The sequence below is a fragment of the Miniopterus natalensis genome, chromosome 16 (assembly GCF_054644295.1).
Source record: "Miniopterus natalensis isolate mMinNat1 chromosome 16, mMinNat1.hap1, whole genome shotgun sequence".
Classification (NCBI taxonomy): domain Eukaryota; kingdom Metazoa; phylum Chordata; class Mammalia; order Chiroptera; family Miniopteridae; genus Miniopterus; species Miniopterus natalensis.
The window spans coordinates 568,939-590,168 of record NC_142096.1 but is presented as its reverse complement, the minus strand read 5'-3'; the positions used below and the strand labels follow the sequence as shown (position 1 = coordinate 590,168).

General features: G+C 46.9%; 1 protein-coding gene across 4 annotated transcripts in view; it reads right to left on the bottom strand.

The window, feature by feature from the left end:
- Positions 1-21,230, bottom strand: part of MMP16 (matrix metallopeptidase 16) — a 213,283-nt gene that overhangs the window by 25,011 nt on the left and 167,042 nt on the right. For all 4 annotated transcript variants that reach the window (XM_087825237.1, XM_087825236.1, XM_087825235.1 and 1 more), the window contains 3 exons: positions 6,347-6,495; positions 4,399-4,521; positions 823-1,127 (listed from right to left, as the gene is read on the bottom strand). In XM_087825237.1, coding sequence (XP_087681363.1) covers positions 823-1,127; positions 4,399-4,521; positions 6,347-6,450 — 532 coding nt within the window. In that variant the 5' untranslated portion in view covers positions 6,451-6,495. The remainder of the gene's footprint in view (positions 1-822; positions 1,128-4,398; positions 4,522-6,346; positions 6,496-21,230) is intronic.

Genomic DNA, 21,230 nt, shown 5'->3' with positions numbered 1-21,230 from the left:
AACAATGCACGCTTGTATTTTCAACAACATTCTACTATGTGGTGAGAAAGAAAAAAGTTTAAGTCTTGATTACAAGAACTGCGGAGATGGTGGCTTTGGAACCTTGTAATCCCAGGATCTTATAATTCTAGGAATATTTTTTTGAACATAAAGTTGAAGGATGGATTTTTGTCTAAGAAGAAACATATGCTTCTTATTTCAAGTAACTGTTCTTTTAGTTACTGCATTTTTTATTTTTACATTATTTTTGCATATCTGAATAATTGTAAGATTAGAAAATGGATAGGTGTGTCTGAACAGACTGACAAGAAAGTGGTTTTTGATAAAAATGAAGGAAGATACAGTACAAAATAATACCTGCTGTAGTTGTATCAGATTAGGAGGCCAAGGAAATGGGTAAGAGATGAAAAGAAGGGGCAAAATTTTAGAGTCGAAAGGTGATTGTAGAAAAGAAAATAACAGAAAAGATAAGCCACACCCCCCATGTCAATCAGAGTCCAGTTTCAAGTGGAAACATTGGAATAAAATGTAGAAAAAACGCGATATTAGTGCAGCCCGTGACTTAAATACTATGAAATCGTTAGTGACATTTACAGGGAACCAGAACTTCTCGTCCTTAATCCGAAGATCACATGAAAAACCACTGTTGTCGAATGACCTCTAGGAATTCTTGTTCTAAAAGGCTATGAAAAGCCTCATATGTTGTTTTATAATTTTAAAAACAAATTTAGAAGCAACACTTTAAGCCTGTGAGTTACTTAGATATCTCAAGAATAAAGATAAGAAGAGACGTACCTGCTAAGAAAGGAACGATTCACTTACCGTCGTGGTTCGGATTTCCTAGCGTCCACGGTTCGTCCGAGTCAAAGTGAGTGTCTCCCCCGATCCCTGGCCCAGGGAAGTAGGCGTGTGCCAGGAACCCCCCCTCTCCGTCGAAGGGCGAGCTGTCTCCGTGGAAACCAGATGCAAAAATGATGGTAATGTCCACGTCTCGCTTGCCGTTTTCCAGCTCGCTGTAGGGCACTTCCTCGAAGGTCAGGGGGGTCACGTTCTGCCACACGTCGAAGGCCCGGCGGATTGCTTTGCGGGTCTCGGGGTCCCCTACCTTCGGAGTCACGTTCTTTATGCTGAAATTTAGAGAAAACGACAATTGGCATCACTTCTTACACACAGTCTGACTTACTAGAGAGTTAGATCCATTCGGTGAGTAAAATGACAGAGGAAAGAAATAAGTTAAGTCCTGTGTTTCTGCAGCGAGACTTCGCCGGGCAGCACCGTAGCCTTCCTCTGCCCGGCTGTGAGTGACCGTCCCTGCAGGACCGGGAGCCCTGGGGTCGCTGGTCCCTGAGGCCCTCTGCCTCCTGAGCCTCCACGGAGAGGCCGCTCTGGCCAATGGACAGACAGGTGCAGCACTTTGGAGCTGAAATTAAAAACTCAGCCAGTTTCTTTCTGGTTGTAATTATTTTAGGGGCTCAGCACTGTGTGCCCACAGGTCACTTCCAAACAATGTCTGCACATCTGTGATCACCAACTCTGCAGACACAGATATTCCTCAGTTTTCAAATAAAAGGTCAGCCCAGGCCGGTTTGGTTCGGTGGTTAGAGTGTCGGCCTGCGGACTGAAGGGTCCCGGGTTCGATTCCGGCCAAGGGCACGTACCTCAGTTACAGGCTCGATTGATCCAGGTTGGGGCGCATGCGGGAGGCAACCAATCGATGTCTCTCTCACATCACTGTTTCTCTCTCTCTCCCTTCTACTCTCCCTAAAAGGCAACGGAAAAATTATCCTCGGGTGGAGATTAAAAAAAAATTAAAAAGGGAAGAAAGAACAGGTCAGCTAATCATAGTTTCTGATGTTTTAAGGTTTTCTGATTATATATTTAAATTATTCCAGTTAAAACAGGCAATGAGAGTGAACAGAATTTTAATACAAATATTTAGCAATTATATAAATTTAAAGAAGTAACTTGGACATTATTTAATTAGTTTATTTGTCCTGATGCTAATAACAAGGAGATAAATATTATAAATATTTTTCTTGATTTATTTAGCACTAATCAGATATTTTTCTTTCTCAGTTCTTTTTATATTTTTTCCTAAACAGAACATGATAAATATACGTACACATCTTGTATAAGTTTGTATCATTTTTGTGAAAAGCAGTGAGTAACTTCATGAGAATCAGAAATAAATTTCAGACCCATTCCACCAACAGTCTTACAGCCACGAATCCACAAATTCTCACTTAGGAACTATCTTAATACATGAAGGAGGATATAATATTCAAGTGACTATTTACTGCGATGCAATAATAAAAGAGAACTGGGAGCTCAGTGATTTATAATAATGGAGCAATAGTTAAATTATGGCGTCTCCATTGCATGTCATAATATATACAGAACTTAAAATTAGCTTTGCCTTTTTAAGGCATTTAGCAGCATGGAAAAAGAGTTAAGATATATTTTCCAGTGGAAAAATTACATGCAGATTATATTTTTAACCCGATTGTAACTGTGTCCAGATAATTACAAATGTCGGGCAGGAATCCTGCTAAAAGAACAGTAATGACATTAAACATTATGATTAAGAGCCAGGCAAGCATTTCAAAGGTAACTAAATACTCCTAGTTACCCAATGAAATGGGTATTTACACCAATTTACAGAGAGGGAAATTGAGATTTAGAGGAATCTGAAGAAAACTCAGTGGCACGGCTAGTTTTTCAACCCAGACATTCTGATGCATGAATCCATTGTCTTAAATTCTAAGCTGGACGACATGTCAGAAACAAGGTTTCTACTGTTTTCTAACCCAGGTTCTAGAACTTGTTTACATTGTGTAAACAATAAAAAATAACAACAACATTAGACAATGACAAACATTATGGTGAGGGGAGCAGAGGGGAGGTCGGGCGAGTACACAAGGAAGGTGGTTTCAGTGACAACAGGAGCCACGTGTACCTGACACTGGGTTCCCGAGGAAAGAAGGGGCGATGAGCAGCTTCCTGGTACATGTAATGGTCCTCGGACCTCCCCGGCCGCACAGCCAGGGCAACACTAAAATAATTTCTAAAGAGCCTCACTGATATGTAATGAAAACAGAAATGTATAAAATGTTCATTTAAAACCACAGAAGGGAGAGAAAGAGGGAAGCCTGAAAAAACACCCAAACAAACAAAAATGAACAATGGCAAGAGGCCGCAGAGACCTGCGAACATGGCAGATATCAATTCAACTACGTCGCCAATCACTGTAAATGCAAACGGTCAACACACACCAAGGAAAAGACAGAGAGAGGGGATTAAACATCTAACAGCAACTGTACATTGCCTACAAAAAAACCACCTTAAATATAAAGATGCTATAAGATTAAAAGGAAAGAGATGGCGAAAGATACACCACCTTCCACCAGTCAGAGAAAACCAACGACTATTAATTGCAGACGAAGCTGACTTCAGAGCCAGGAACATTACCAGGGATAGCAACGGGCAAGAGGACATGGCAAAGCTTAACGGGCACGTGGCTAACAACAGACCGAGCAAGTACACAGGCAAGACCTGACGGAACTGCAAGAAGAATTAGATGAATACACTGTCTTAGTTGGAGACTCAGACGTCCCTCCGTCAGTAACTGACAGACCCTGCAGGCAGAAAACGATGGGGGTGTAGCTGAACTGACGACCACCATCAGGCACCTCCGCCTAACTGACACCACTGAGTACTTCACGTGTTGGTCAAAAGACCTGAACGGACATCTCACCGGAGAAGACATACAGATGGAATAAGCCCATAAGATCACATGTGACTAGAGAAGTGAAAATTGAAAAAACGATGAGAAACCACTGCACACCCGTTAGAGTGGTTACAACCAGACCTCTGACGACAGCAGGTGCTGGGGAGGACGTGGAGCCACGGGAACGCTCATCGCTGCCGGAGGGAATGCAACCGGGGCAGCCAATCTGAAGACAGTCCAGAGGTTTCTTACAAAGCTAACAGCAATCTTGCCATAGATTAACCACCACACTGATATAAAAGTCAATTAAAAGGTTCAAAGGCCTTTTGTTTAAATGGCAATTATTTACTTGTGTCAGGTATTTTTTAGATTATGAATCTCGTTGGAGAATGTCACGTGTTCGGACAGGCACCTGACAGTCCCTCAGGACGCAGGCGCTCATTCGGGGACGCTGGAAGGTGCAGTTTACAAAAGAGACCAAGTGTGTCCAGGAATGACTACAAGGCCCCCAACGGACACTGTACTCTCCTCGATCGCTGCTTTAAGTTCCTTGCAGGAACATTGTATCGCTGTATGTTACCATGTAGCCAACGTGGGTAAGATGTCAGACAAGGCGTCAGAACAAGCAGTTGGGACAAACAGAGAGGGGGCTTCATCCCGGGGCCTCGTACCTGTAGGTGATGTGCTTGTGCTGCCACTTCTGGCCGGTTAACGCGTATCGCTTCCGGCGGACGCTGAATTTGGAGCTGCCTCTCGTCTGGTCGGGCACCCCACACCGGGGCCTCTTCATCCAGCTGCAAAAAGCGGTATCTCCCGTTACTGACCAGCAACCGTCATCGTTAACGTCGAACGGAAATCAACCGAGAAGTTAATCCATGACAGGGATAGGGACCCGGGAAAACATAAAGGAGCAAACTGTCCACTTTCCTGCAGCTTGAATCTAAGTAGGAAGCACACTGTTCCCTGGATGTAACATTCACTAGCTTACAACTCAGCTTCCAGATATTTCTCTATTTGAGCTAACCGTAGACTGCATCTCATAAAATGAGACTTTAAAAATAAATCAGTGAGGTTTCTTCCAGCTTTAACATTCAACAATTTTTAAAATCTGTTACGTGACTTTGAATTCCAGGAGCTAGGGTATGAGCTACGTGTGTTTCAGTAACCTCTGCCTTCCCCCACCTTCTTGTCACCGTCATCAGCAGCCTCATTTCCAAGTAATAGCCAAATTCAATACTTAAATTATGTTTTTTCTGAATATGGGGTGGAGGCATGTGTATTTATTACCATCTCCCCAACACCAATGCTAATTAATATAAAAGCGACATACTATGCCATTTAAGGTAATACCTTCCCCTGTTGCTTGAAAAGAGTTCATTTCTTCAGCATGATACAGAGATGACCACAACTGGAATCGCTGCTTTTAATTACCCAAGAATTACAGACTGACTGTACTGATGTCTGTCTGCCAAAGGAGGGTATAATTATTTAATTTAAAATCAATTGATCTTGACAAGAGTCTAAAATTAGATAAAAGTTGATAGCATCCGAAAGTGACTCCTAAGGCCGTATTTTAACCCAGAGGAATGAATGTAGGTCTATAACTGAAGTCTGTAGTTTATATAATGGGGCTTAGGGACAAACTCACGCCTTATACTTTGTATAAAATAACCGAGGGCTCTGCGGTGTGGATTGTTTCTTTATCTGAAGAAAAATGTATCCCTGTCTCCCCTCCTGTGGCCCGTTGATGGATGTTGATCACAGCGAATGATGATGGAGATTTACTTTGTATCAAGGACTCAATAAACACACAGGAGGCCCCTGCGGGGGGGGGGGGGAATTAATCACCCCCCCCTCCCGCTCACCCGGGGCCACAGTGCTCCTCATGACGTTGGGGGTGTCCAGGCACCTTCCCTAAAATAATTCGAGACTCCGTCCAGCAACCCGTTACCTCCCGGTCCCTCTGGAGAGGAGACCGTGTCCTCTGAGGCTGTCACTGCCTCTTTCACAGAGAAAATGCCCAGCGGAGAATGGCGGGTTGGATACATACAGGAGCAAGTGACCGGTGAGTCAGTCAATACGATGACTTATTACAGCGTGAGTAAGTGACCGAAGACAGAGACCTTTAGGGAAACCCCTCCTCGATTGTCGCTAGTGGGAGGCTAGTAACCTGAATACTGGCTCTCAGCTGCCCTCCCCCACCAAAGCCCTGATTTGGACCGTTGCCCATCTTCCTTGGGGGTCAATATTCTAATTTGGTCAATTTTAAGCGGCTGCTGGGACATCACTCAGCAGGGACGAGATGCGCCCACAGCCCTCCCAGCCGAACAGCCAGCCTGCACGCCCCGGACGGTCCCCTTGTCCTAGTGGCTGCGCCTGGGCCCACCTGGATTCCCACGCGCCCTGTTCACACTTTCTTTCCTATTTTGAAAATGTGTCTCTAAAGTCAGGTGAGCAAACTGGACGCCTCAGGGGACTGGCGTTCAAATAGGTTCGATGCCAGAGGAAAGTTCCTGAGACAGGTGGCTCCGCTCGAGGCTGCTGGAGCTCAGCACGGGCTTTCAGACGACACGGTCTGGCTCGAGCACCCAAAGGGAAGGCGCGGGGGCCGTGACTTACTCGATGGTGTTCCTGTCCACCTTGCCCGTCATGTTGATGCCGTAGAACTGCTGCATGGCGGCCAGGGCGGACTGCATGGTCTCCGCCGAGCGCAGCACCGACATCCGGGGGCCCGTGGGGGGCAGGTAGCCGTACTTCTGCAGCCACACCTGCAAGGCAAGAGCGTCCCCCGCTCAGCTTCACCGCCCGCCGCGGCTTCAGGTGACCGGTTACGTGCACAGCGGGTCTCTACACCGTATTTCCTCTCTAAGCATATGCTATTTAAGGGTTTTATTTCTTTTCAACATATATTCTGTAGTTTCGGTTATTTAAATATAATTTCAGGGGTGGTTTTGGATCTTTCTAATATATCTACTAAAAAAAAAAAAAAAAAAAAAGACGAATCATTTGTTGCAAGCAGTTTATAAGGCACACGAGTAAATACTGGATAAAATCACAAACAAGGTCACTCCTGCCCTCAGGGCGCTCAACCTCCCCAAATGAAGGAGGGCACTTTTCCACACTGCGACCCACTGGGACATCCTACTACACCCAAAACGTCTGTGTCCTGAACACCTGGCCAGTAACTACGGCTGGGATGAGTCCCACCCGCACAGGGAAGCCGTGGAATTGTATCCCAATATTCAGGGTACAAATTTCACGCCACCGGTCTACCCAGCTGCCTCCAGATGTCTTCAAGGGGAGGCAACTGTTTCTCATGAAAAGAATATTCTTTCGTATTTAAGGTGAGGCGCTTCGATCCAAATAACGTAAGTGAGCAACTTTCCACATATAGAGGAAATCGGACGAGCTTAAGCAGGTCTGGCCCCTCTCTAAGACCCTCACGATTTTCAGTCTCCTCCTCGCCAGGGAAGAGCCGTCTGGGAGCCCGAGAGGCGGAGGAGCTGAGCTCCCATCCCCGTGGTGGCTGCAGCCGGTAAACTCATCCACCAAACAGCGATGACATATGACACCCGTCTCCTGCACACGCTCGGTTACCTGTCAGCGGTGTGTGGTCTGAAGCACATGCCATAGCTTCTGAATGAAGGCAGTGGGTCACTAGGAAACGCAATGCCGACCGCCATGCAGCGTCCCCCCAGCTGGAAGATTTCAGCTTGTTTTTTAATAGTACACATGCACCAATATTCTGAATTTGGACTTTTTATATAAAACATTTTGTTTGCATTCCTGTCTCACCCTGTTGCTAGGCTGCTCGTGGGCGCTAAGCTACTGTCAATCACATTTATGAGTCAAGAGAAAATCGTTAATAACAAACTGTGTGATTTATATACAAACAGAAAGACCATAACACACATAAATTTGAAGTGCATAATAAGAAAATAGCACACTCTAAAAAAAATAAATATCTGATTTGTGCCTTAGCCTTTCAAACACGATTTACAATAAAAAAAGAATTTGACTTTTCAAGTTCTCTTTATGTCATTTACCATGAAAAGCTGTTTTTCTAGGTGACTGAGAAGTCTGCAATTCTTTTTAATTGTAAAATATCAGGTAAGCTATGAGATCGAACAATTTTTATGGTCAAAGTGTGTTTCTTGGCCAGCAGAGCAATGTCATTAAGATTATGGGTCACCTTGAGTTGACCTTAATGTCATGGCTATTTCTCAATCAAGAAACCTTCTCTGACGTCATCAAGAATTGGCCCAGACTGAAACGGACTCACAGATGCAGAGAACAAGCTGACGGTTGCCCGAGGGGTGGGGGCTGGGGGGCTGCGTGGAAAAGGTGAAGGGATTAAGACGCGCAAATGGGCAGTGACAGAACAGTCACGGGGACGTAAAGCACAGCACAGGGAATGTAGTCAATAATATTGTGATAACTGTGTGGTGCCAGGTGGGTAATGGAAATATCAGGCTGGGAGGTAACACTTTGTAAAGTAAATGATAGTCTAACCACCATGCTGTACACCTGAAACTAATATAAAATTATATCGAATGTAAACTGTAATTGAAACACATAAGTAAACAGGCCAGTAACAATTCTCAATGGAAACGTGTGATGCATTTTTCCACAAAACAGGGGAGACTCAAGCATCACTACCTCGGTGTCAGGTTAGAGCATGAAACCAGCGAGCCCTCATGACATTTCTTATTGAAGCAAAGCTTCCGCAGACACCCTTACTCTAGGTCCCTGTAGAAGCAAGTGGTCACACCGACCGCGACCTGCGGCATTAACTGGTCCCCGGTGCTTCTTTACATCCATAATACTCAACGTGGAAACCGCAGGTGAACACAGACACGTGCTTAAACAATCTTTTATGCACCAAGAGGCATCCTCTCTTGGGTTTGTTTTTGATTTTATACTATATCCTTTAACCTGTTGCGATCCCAGAATTCTGAGAGTCTGATCCCTTTTGGTGTGACAGGAAAGAAAATCTGCACCAAATACCCCTGCCCAGTAAGACGTGAATGCTCCTTGAGGCGACGGAGATGGTAAACTAGGTGACATACAGCCAGCCAGGGACAAGCTGGACTGTGCTCTGTGTCATTGGCAGGAAACCACTGTGGCCACGTGCACAGCTTCGTCAACGCTGACGCTGGGGTTACCAGTGAATGAAGGTCAGGTACACATGCTGGTCTGTGGTCATCACAGACGTACAGGAGGCTCTGGGACCAGGACCTCATTCCACTTCTACGAAATAAAACCCTCTGGTTGCACCAGCTGAGCACAGCAGGAAGCCTTAGCAGCTTGTCCTTCCATAGCCGGGAGCCACAGGCAGTTTGGGAAACTGGGAAATGACAGGCGCGACATTTTTAATCTCTTTTTTTTAATCTTAATTTTTGTTTTATTGTTGACAGTATTACACATGTTCCCTCATTTCCCCCTCTGCACCCCTCCGCCTTCGCCCCCTTTACTACTAAATTACAAACTTACTTGATAAAAAAATAAATTAAATCTACAAACTAATATATGAAGGTAGCCCTCCCCCTTAAAGACTCTACCACAGACATCCATCTTCACACATCTTCACACTTGGTTATCTGAAATATATCCTTGTTTTCAGCACTGTTTTAAAATATTGCTTCTCCTGGATGACTAGAGATACCAAATTTGCCTCCTGAGATCATTTGCTCCTTTGATATCTTTTCAAAGTTCTCGAATACACATAATAGATAGTTAAGGAGTAATTTCCTCTCGTGTGCATTTGAGGGAAATGACATCAAATTTGTAGGGCTCATGTGAGGATTGAGAATATATACCACGAGCATAATTCGTGCTCAGTATGTCATATGTTGTGCTCACTAATCGCTCTGAGTTCCTGAAATTGTTACTGCTAGAGTTAAGATCTGTCCTTGGAATGAGGCAAGACTGAAAATGCAGGTGAGACTTGAGTGGCCAGAATTTGAAGGAAAGGCAAACCACAGAGGGTAAAGAATCACCTACTTCTTGGAAATTCCCAAAGTCCCAAAACAAAAAGGTGAAGCATGACAAATCTGACCAATTTGTTTAGGTTTTGGTTTCTTTGGTTTATTTTGCTCACTGAATGGACGTGCATTTGCGGGAACTGAAAACATATTAAGAGAAATCAAGTTTCCTCAAGGAACAACTTGACTCCTTTCACTGTCTGGACTTAGCTCATCTCATCATCACTGAAACAACCACCTACAGAATCTCAAATGCGGCAGCAAAGTCTAACCTTGAATTTCACCCGAGTTAGCCCGTTCAGATACCTTGTAGACAAAACCCATTTCCTGCACTTAGATATTATTCAAATGCAGATCAATGGGAAGAGAGCTGTTCTCTGCAGAGCAAGAAGACAGACCAAGCAGCAAAATGCCAAAACTTAAATATTAAATTCTGGGCTGACAGGCACTGCCTTCACTGGGCTATAGTATTGCAACAGTGGGGGTTTGTAATCCACCCCACCATTCTTTTGACATTGTTTCTGTAAATGCTGATTCTGCCTACTATGTAGCTTGTAGATAAACAGTATGTTTGTATAAGAATCCTAGGAACTAACTTCAAAAGATACAGACTCTGACCTTCAGTCATCCTAGTCCTGAGAGATTTGCTGACCGTCAACCATAGACCTAAGATGGTGAAGACCAGGATGACACACACCAGACCATCGCTTGACCAGTTTCAAGGTCCTTTTTAGAATGGATTGTGCTGGCTGCACATAGAGGACTTTTCAACCCTCTCCCCTTGATCTCTTTATGATTTCCCTCTCCTCCTTATAAAAACCTCTGCCTGCAATGAGATGTTGAGATGGGCTTTAGGCAAGAGTATCCCATCTTCTCAGGTGGCTGGCACTTGAATAAACCACTTTCCTTCTTATCAGGACCTGTCTCAGGAGTTTCGCTTTCACTGTGACAGGCAGCTGAACCTGGGTTTTGGTTACAGTATAAATGCAGAGAAACAAGCACACAGAGCTTCAGCGAATCCACTCAAAAAGAATGTCTTTGTCACTAATATTTCATGTAACCATATTGTGAAAATCTATATCAATTCACACAGCAATCCACACTCCCATATTGGGGTAATGTCCTGAAAGATGGTTATCAACAAAAACAAGGAGACATTAGCAGTTTTCATAACTAATGGCAAATGCAAGCAGAGAATGTTTAGAATATATATTCTTATTTAGTCTCTCAGGCCAGTATAAAGCGCCAGAGAAGTACATTTTCCTCCCATTGTTGAACCTGATAAGTTTATCAATGCCTTACGATAAAATGAAGGAGCACTGTTTTTTACTAGGGTGAATTACAGTTCAGGACCTGACATATAGAGAAAACATCCTAAAATGATGTTCAGACATCCTTCCAAAAAACATATGGTTACACTAATGATTTTACTGGGGAAGAAGGGAATAAATTTCAGAAATTGTAGATGTCTTTTGGTAGAATCTTCAGGGTTTTCTATATATAGTATCACGTCATCTGTAAATAATGATAGTTTTACTTCCTCATTTCCAAAGTGGATGCCTTTAATTTTTCTTCTTGTCGGACTGCTGTGGCTAGGACTTCTAGCACTACATTGAGTAAGAGAGGTGAAAGTGGACACCCCTGTCTTGTTTCTGACCTTAAGGGAAACACTTGTAGATTGTGCCCATTGAGATGGTGAAATTACTGGGGGAGGGAAAAGGAGAAAGGGTTTGTAATTTTATTTCATCTGGAAAATCATTTTGCTGACCACAGTGCCTCTTTATGACTGAGCCAGTGTTTCAGGCCGAGTCCATCTCCAGAGAATGTGAGGTGTGGCCCATGTGAAGTCCATGCACCCAGTGATCACATGACCCAAATGAGCATGCTCAGTGTGGAGGGAAAGGGCAAAGTGCATTTTTAAAGCACTGACTTAGTGCCAGTTACTTTCATTTACATAGTTACATATTTTCTATCATTTTCAGACATGATTTTTAAAAATCATTGACTTCATGTTAAATTTTAACATATTTACTAACAAAACTATTTAAGTCTATACTAATTAGTATTATATTCTGATGTAATTAACTGACTTTCTTGATGAACTGCACCTGAAAGAATGCATTTTAATAGCTAAGCTCTGAATGTCATGAAGTTATTTTCCACTTTTCAGTATAAGACTTCTAAACCTATTTGTTAAATTCTGTCCTTAAACTAACAACTAAAAAGTATCACCCCTATTTTGTAGCATCACCAGCAAAGCAAGCAAAAGCTTAAGGACATTTACCCCTGAAATACAATATATTCACTGGTGATAAAGAATGGCAGGATTTAGGGCCTAAATTTTCTGGTCTGAAAACGGGCTATAAATATAACTTATGACTGCCCATTAACCAAAAAATTAAACTGATGTGGGAGTTGTCATTCAGAACCGGTGAAATAGAACATTCATGGGATAAGTTAATGAGGCAGAAATTAGCCTTTCTGTTCATTCAAAAATCTAAATGGCTCTAACTCACCAGCCCATCCCTGCAGAGAATGAATCCGGGTATGAGGTTGCAGATAGAGAACCAACTCCTTTAGAATTTTACTGTCTATTTAATCGGCTTCTTAAGTGAAATGCAACAGTGGAAAACCACAAGCAGCTCTCTGGGCAGGTCAGCGACCCAGAGGCTCCACACGGGAACCGGGAAAAGCTGCAGTGATCAGAATGATCCTGTTTTCCACTTTCCCACAAAAGTCTCTAATTGAGGAGAGAAACTAACGAGCTAGGGAGCCAGGGCCAGGGAGAGGTCTCCATCCTGCGCCGGAGGGAACTGTACTGCCTGCTTCGCAGCTGAGGAGCAAAACCCTGGCACGGTGAGGGCTGTGCCGCAGTGACAGACAAGCCAAAAAACAGACGAAAATTCAGCAGCCCCAAAGGGGAGCCCATCTTCTTCTGTAAGTCACCGGGCTGAAAATTTACAGAGATTACGATACGTCATCTCCTAATGTCTTCCCTGGTCTTTCCTAAGGGTGAGGTAGACTTTTAAGGATGGATATGCAGTGTGCACATGTGCATGCACACACACACACATGCACACACACACGCACATACACACACGCACACATGTGCACACATACGCACACACCCGCACACATGTGCACGCACACACACGCACGCATGTGCACGCACATACACGCACACGCATGTGCGCGCGCACACATGTGCACACACATGCACGCGCACACACTGATTAAGCAAGACCCAAAACGCCGACAGACAAAACTGAAACAACAATAAGCGACAGCAAAGCAGGCGTATTGGCCACCGTGCCGCATGTTCCCTGGGTGACAGAAATAGTTACTGTAAAGGTAACTTCCAAGAGTAATTGTTCACATGATTCTACTTTATACCCGACCACCTCACACATGGCAACAGTGAAACCCTTGTAGCTGAGGCTGGGGCATCCTGTGAACTTTCTAAAGGGCACGAATTTGAGCCTCAGTCACGTGGGGATCAGCACAACTCGCCTGTACTTCCCGAAGGCGCAGTGAGTCTCACCAACTCCAACACTGAGGAGGCGGGGACCTCACTGAGGGTCCTCGGAGCGGAGCTGGGCCACGTCCTCGCGACCTGGGCTCAGAGCAGCAGAGTGTGTCCTGTCCTGCGCTGGCCTCACATCGTCACCAGGTGGGGAGGGGGAGGCTCACTTCCATTCACGCACAGGTGGGTCCCGGGCCCTCATGTCCAGGCCGAGACCAGAGTTTCCACTATCACATGACGCTCGGCTCAAAGAGACACCAACGCATCGTCCACGAAAACTCTTGTAATTTCCTACGTTAAAGTCCCAGCAACAGAATCTTCCACCTGCAGAGTAACCCGACCAAATAAGTACCCTGGGTTTGAAGTCCGTTTGTTAAAAATAGGAAAACACAACATCTTCTGAATGGTCGTCAGGACTAACTGACAGGCATCTGGGAAGATGGAAATTCACCGCTGGAATTTTACAGAGTCCTGCGTAACCGAGGACAGGACTCGAGCCTGAGGCTCACACGTGCAGCCAGCTGATGATGTAATTTCCACTCGAGGAGCATCCTGTGCGGTACCTTTTTGGCCGTGGCAATTTTTAAGATTAGAAATAAACAGATCTTGAAATTGCCATATTTCAAGCTGTTAAGTCAACACTTTCAAAACAGTGAGGCCTGTGCCGTCAGGGATCTCCCCGGAAAGGACCCTGACTGACGATAGTTCTGATGAGAGCAAACAACGTAAACACGATTAATAAGAAAAATACTAAAATTATTTTTTAAATTTTATGTCGTTTTTAGTTCATCTTCCTATTTCTATTTTGAGCATGTTTTAGAATGTGCACTATGTTCATTGTATTTTTGACTATAATTATAAGTAAAAACGGTGAAAGTTAAAAAGACTGATGGGGGCTGGGGTCTAAGGTGTGGGGGTCACTGGTTTTGTGGAAACGACTGTGTTTCTAACATGAAGCTACTGCCTTCGATGCCTCACTCCCTCCACTGTGACAGGTGCAGCCCCGAGGGGACGAGCGGGCAGGTTATCGACACCCACATATTATATTCTGACTGCGGCCATTCCCGAGCTCTTCCTTTCCGTCAGGACCTGCCGAAGCTTCTTGTCCTGGCGAATAAATTCCTAGAACGACCCCCAGGTCCCCACCCCCCTGAAGCTTCCCGGTCCCTCTGTTCCCCAGGGTCTGCTCCCGGTCACGGGGCCCCCAGACCTGGATGAGAACAGTGACCGTCCCTTCGCTGAACACCCCCGAGGACCAGGCGACTCCCCTGGGTTACCTCTAACCCTCTGACCAGAGGGCTCATCCAGCACTGTCTCCTCTGCTCCGCAAACGGAAGGACACAGCCCCAGGAAGGTGAGCGGACTCGCCCAGGACCCAGCCGAGGACAGGGAGTGACGAGGCCCCAGGCGGAGCAGGGCGCACGGCCAGCTCGTCCTGGGGGCCTCTGGGGGCCCTGGGAAGTCCTGGAGGCCCGACTCCCACTTCCCACGGAGAAGGCGGCTGACCCGGAAGCTCACCGACAGGACTGAGGTCCCGTTCCACGTCACGAAAGGACCAGGCGGTGGGCGACAGTGGGTGACAGGCACGATCGGGCGTAACACTAACTGATTCAGGAGCTTCTGGGATCCCACGCAATAACCTCACACCTCCAATCATCTCCAATCATCTCCTTTCTCTCTCTCTTTTTTTTTTTTAAATGTACTGACTTTAGAGAGAGAGGGCGAGGGGGAGAGAGAGAGAAACGCCCATCAGTTCCCTCCGGCACACGCCTCGCCCGGGGGTCACACTGCAGCCCAGGTGTGTGCCCTGACCAGGAATCTAACCCGACACATTTTGGTGTAAGAGACGAGGCTCCAGCCAGCCGAGCCACCCAGCCCGGGCAGGGGTTATCTTTTAAAAATGTAGACCAAGGAACATCAAGGTCCCTCCCGTTCTGTGGTAGAACGCTAGCCCCTGGGATGCAAAGAAACAGCAAAGTGTTTGCCATTGAGGAGCTCGTGGCCGAGCGTGGGGGCCACAGGCAGGTGCCCCGAGACAGCGCCCGCGTGAGCACCTGGACGGGACGCGCCTCACAGGCAGGGCTCTGGGCGACGGTCACAGAACAGGAACGTGCCTTCACAAGCACTTCAAAGCGTTTACCTCCCCTGCGTTTATAAAAAGCTCCCCTGTCCCCTTCCACCCTCAAGGTCGCCTCCGGGCGCCAGCCTCTCCTTTACGCTTACTTGACAGCTGCATCGCTTTCCTCTCCGCCTAATTCATTTCCGGACTCCGCTCTTTCCATTTTCATTCTCCCCGGTACTGAAAGATTAATTATCCAAAAATATCATTTCCTTTTTTTAACCTTCCTGCTCAAGACACTGTGATTGCTATCATTTACTTCCCAAACGGGTTGAAAAGCCCGGATCCTCGCACTTAATAGACTCCAGAAGTTCAGGCATCTCTGCGTCGGCAGACTCCGCTCTCGCGACACCTGTGTGCTCCTGGGCGCCGTCCACACGGTCCGTCCACAGGCCACAGAACGTGTCTCGGGACTTGCCCACGTCCACACCAGCCGCGTCCACGGCTGTCCTGCCCGCGCCAGCGTTCTCGGACACTGGGTCCCAGGCTCCCTGACGTCTGGACGCCCTCCCCTCCCCTCGGCCCCTCAGCATTCGGGTGCAGGCGGCTCCCGGGGCCCGGTGCTCTGCCCTGGGAACGGGCCAGCCTGTGAGTCTGGGGGACACGGCTAGAAACCAGGAATAAAACTCCTTTTTTGGTCCTTCTTTGTACCCATGGTGGATTTGGGAAGAGAAAGTGGAATCACTAGACCAGGACTGAGTAGGTTAAGGATTCACTGTAAGAACAACGGTTTATCCAACTCGAAGCTGAGCCATAACTCAACCCAACACAGGCATAAAATTATTAATTTTATCGTCAGTGTGAGTCCCAGGGGTGCTGCGCTGTATTTGATCAGCATGTAGACGTCATCCCTGGAACCACCGGAAGGCAGAGTCTGGCTCACCCGGCCTCTCTTTCCCTAAAACCGCAGGCAGAAGCTCGGTGTCAGCCCAGGAAGGTGCTAGAGAGCGTGCATCCCACAGCGTTGGGAAGTCACAGTCCCGAGCTGCAGAAAGCAAAACACGTCACATCTAAGTCTCTCCTCCAGCAACACCCGTGGGAGCCACAGCAGGGCACTGCGCGGCCACCCAGGGGACCAGCCGGTAAATAACACCGGGGGCCAAGTCTTACGCAGCTTAAATATCACCTGTGCAAATAACCAAGGGGCTCCCTCTCTCCCATCCCTAAAAACATTAACTTTACCACAAGGATTCTAACTTCTTTATTTTAAAATATGTTCAAGGTGAAACAAGTCCTGCATTAGGATGTGACCACTTAAAAAACATTTTCCCAAAAATATTGTACTGTGATAAACATACGATGCATGTTTTTAAAGTATAACCTTGAAAATGTCATAGTCTGAGTGAGCACCTTGTCTAAAATCTATGAAAAGAGCTCGGCCAGTGTTGCTCAGTGATTCCCGGCCAGGGCACTTGCCCGGGTTGTGGGCTCGATCCCCAGCAGGGCGCGTGCAGGAGGCAGCCGACCAGGGGCTCTCTCATCACTGATGTTTCTGCCTCTCTCTCTCCCTCTCCCTTCCTCTCCCTGAAATAAAACAAAGAACATAAAGTCCATGCAAACATTCAAGATTCTGACATGAAACTGCTAACGATGCTTCCTGAGTCGGGACACCGTAAGGTTCTGGGTCCCTTCTGCGGCCCAGACATCAAACCATCGGAAGAGAGAGGGGGGCGGAGGAGACCCAGGTCAGGGTGCGCTGACTCCCGAGCTTTCATCTCAGGGTTCACACAGGGGCAAGCGCAGGAGAGCTCCCACCACCTCAACTTAAACCCTGATGGAGATTTAATGCTGATTTGAATGTCTGAAACGGCTCTCATCTCGGATTTCAAAGGGACTGTGTAAGAAGCTACGCTGTGTCTTTCCTGCACTGATGTAACCATATATCACAAGAACCGGCCACCACTCAGGGGCCCAGAGAAAAGACCCTCCTTAGATTACATAAAACTAGCCACATAGTTTCCAAAATCACAGAACTACATTTACTGCGTAATAAGTAGACCATGTATCCGTGAGTGAGTTTCTGTTGTTACAGATCAGATCATTTCTTAGGATCTTTCTCAGCAGACGTGCCCGGGGCCCCTTCCAGAGCAGGGGGACAGGCCAAGTGACCCCCACATTCCCACACAGTCCAGTTATGCTCAAGTTCTCTAAGTGTCTCCGTCTTCAGAGGAAGCAGTGGAGGCCACACATGTCTGATGTAAACTCTACGATTACTGACCACAAGCCCTTCCTGGAAATAGGGCCGACGCAGTCAGCAGCACCTGTCACACAGGGAAACGGGTCAGTCACAGGAACACCAAGCGACTTTCAGCCTACGTCGGCCGTTTCTCTCTGAGCAACAACCACATCAGCCTCCAGCTCAGGCAGAGTGGACGCCCATGTGGCCTGCTCCCAGCCGGATAAGCTGGCATCTGGTGGCATCACCCGAGAGAGAGGTGGCCTTGCCCCATGGAGAGTCTCTCTCCGCAGGTCCCAATGCCAGAAATTCCAGTATTATTCTCTTTGCAATAAAAGTATGAGTTTACAGGTCGGTATGTCTTTCCATTCTAAACAGGATTATATATATAAACGTATTTTACGTATCACACATACATATGTATGTATATTCATGTTGTATGAATATGTATATGTAGATACATATGTAACGTATATACGAAAATTCTAACATTCTTACGTGGGCGACTTCCTCTCCTCCTCGCGCCAGGATAAAAACACAGGCAGGGGGCGTTTTCTAGAATTGGGCATCGGGCGGGAGATGCAGCGGAGACTTGCTTCCGGACTCTGCCCACTCATTCTTTGAACTAGCTCTGCCCAGGCAGATGTGGACAGCGAGGGCAGCTGGGTCTACGTTTTAAGCCAATGAAACTCAACACTAAGAAAAACAAGATGCATAATGTCCTCATTTCCGATCACTTAATTTATGCCTGAGACCGGACATGAGAAGAAAGTGGTGATGGAGAAATAGCACATGAACAGAAGATTACAGGTTACTTCTGTCATTCCCCCTTCACCTGCGTCCTCACAGGAAAATGATCAATCTAAATGGGGTATTTTTCCATGCAAAGTTACGATGTCCTATTTTATTTTCCACGCTGTCTTCGTGAGGTTTGAACTATGGTTTTCAAAGATTTCCAGCGCAGAAGGTAAACATACAATTTAAAGTCACTACCATTTTTAAGTGGAAATAGAAAGTAAGGGTTCTGCCAATAACAAGCATCTCTTTTGTCTTCCTTGCAACCAGAAGCCAGTGATTACAGACTCCTCTGTGATAACACACAAATCTGTACTAATTTGAGAATAGTGAGAATAATTTTACACTCACTTTTGTATCTGTGAGAGCACACAGCTATGAGGACGGTTGAAGATATCATCTCAGTTTGGTGGCAGATCACCTGTGCACGAGGCAATTCCTATAAAATCCCCTCAGTGATAAACTCCGCCCAGCCCAGTCCCACCTCGGGGGGGCCAGAAAAGTCTGATGGAGCCCGAACCGCACCTGTTAAGGAGCAGGTAACGGGCTCCAGAAAAAGATACAGAGGATGCTTCTTGCCACAAATGCTTTTTAGGGAAAATACCCCACCAGGACAGGCGATACTATTTCCCGAAGTGATTGTTTCAATCCAGAGAATCCAACTATCTGACTTAGCTCCCAAACAAGAAAAAAATTACCAGTTTCCCAGGAGTCAGAAAATAAATTGTGCAAAACTGTGCCCTGACTTTCATTCCTCAAATTAAGTCTGGCTCTGAGTGTATTTACTCATTTTTATATGACTCTAAGTAGGATGACTAGCTCTTTATTGAGACTATTATAGAATAAAATAGGAAATTCTTCTGAAGGCCACAGGAAACAGTAACAACCAGCTAATGAAGAACAAAGCCATTAACCAGCTCCAAACACTGAGAAGGCGTAAAGGCCACAGTGGGTAATAGTCCCATGATTATCCTAAGTTGTCACAAGATGTTTAAAACACACCCAGAAAACAATAGAAAAAATTTTAATAATTTTTAAAAGGTTCTTGACAAAATTGTATTGGAATATTTCCAGTATAAATTTTACACAAGAATATTTCCTACTATAAAGCACTTGTCACTTTGGGAATTTTATAACCATAAGTAGTGTACATTGTGGAGAGGTGACAACCGTCAGGGACACACACGGTCCACAGGAGTCCACCGTGTGGCACTGGCTGTTTTGGTGCCCCCCCCCCATTTCCCACCAGTCCAGGGATCCAGGGCCTATGCACCCAGGAGGGAGGCCGGCAGAAAAGCTGGGAAACCCGGGCACCTCCGGGTGGAGCCGTCCCTCAAAGAGGCTGGCCTAGGTCAGGGGGTGGGGGCTCTGCGTGCACTGGCCAGTCCCTGTCCCCACACTGCCCTGGGCAGGTCCTTCAGCACTTCACTGCCATCTGGGTGCAGAAATACAGTCATGGAGCATAGGACAGACGGGTGCCCTGCTGTCCCCGAGCATGTCCTCCCACTGCCATTGCTCAGCACTCCGGTGAGGACTCTGGTTCTCACACCCACTGGCTCTGCACTGACTGTCCCAGGCGGCTCTGAAAATCAGAAGTTTGGGCCCCAAGCCAGAGCTGCTGAAGGAGAACGGGAAGGGGGAGGGGAGCCAGGCCTGGGTGTCTCACAGGTGTCCCCGGATTATAGCACCCGCTCTGCCAGGAAACACACAGACACACACAGAGACACAGACACACACTCCCACAGACACAGACACCTGACACCGGAGTCAGGGCCGCGGGGGGAGGAAACCGGGGGGAAAGGGAGCAGGAGGTTGGCACAGAGATGAAACCCCGTCTCCTCCAGCAAAGTGTGTTTCTAATATTCCGAAGCCAGTGGGCCCGGCGAGGAAGCAGGCGGGCGGCTGTGTCTGCTTTCGGAGGAGCCCCGCTCACCCCGATGAGATACAATGTTTCTAAAATGTTTCACTCGCTTTATTTTGGCAGCGTTTGCACGCAGCCGGCGTCCAGGAACCACGCGAACGTCTGCCTCGCTTTCTCTCCGCGGCTTCCCCCCGCCTTCGAACAGGCTCTGGCGTGGAGGCCGCCCGTCCCGCTCCTCAGTTCTTCCATGTCTTCATGCCCTGGCTGGAACACGCGTTTCAGCGCCCAACACGCTCCGTTTCTGCCTCGCAAATTCTTACGCAAGCTCATCCATCGGCCGGCTCCAGAGACGAGCCAGTCCTCAGTGGCTCCCTCCCAGGAGCCCTGCAGGGCTCGGCCTCCGTCTCCACTGGGGATGTGCGGCACCTGATACACTTTCCTTTTCCTGCACCTGATACACTTTCCTTTTCCTGCACCTGATACACTTTCCTTTTCCTGCTTCTTGGTTAATCTTCACCCCAGGATATTTTTCCCATTATTTTTTTAGAGGGAGGGAGGGAGGGGAGAGAGAGACACATCGATTGGTTGCCTCCTGCACTCGCCTAGACCAGGGCGGGGGATCGAACCTACAATCCAGGTACGTGCCCTTGACCGGGGATCGAACCTGAGACCCTTCAGTGCCCGAAGCTCTAACCACTGAGCCACGCCGGCCAGGGCTGTGGACTTTTCTTTAAAGGAGGCTGGGCATGAGTTTCTCAGTTTCCAATCCCAAGCACCAGACGCAAAGCCAGCATATGGAAGGCACGCTAAATAATTCTTCTATTAAAGGGCTCCTACTAGGAAAATACAGAGCTCCTTTCATAGCCTTAAATAAAAGGCCACACGCGTTTAAATGGGATACTACTGACTTCGTTTTGAAACCACTTAATCAATTACAAGCACTTGCAGTTTTCCTTGGGATGAACTTACCGTCCCTTGGGAAGGCCCCAGGGGAGCTGGGCTCCGTGGGGCAGGGATCAAAGCACCCGCAGTAACCCACTTGCGG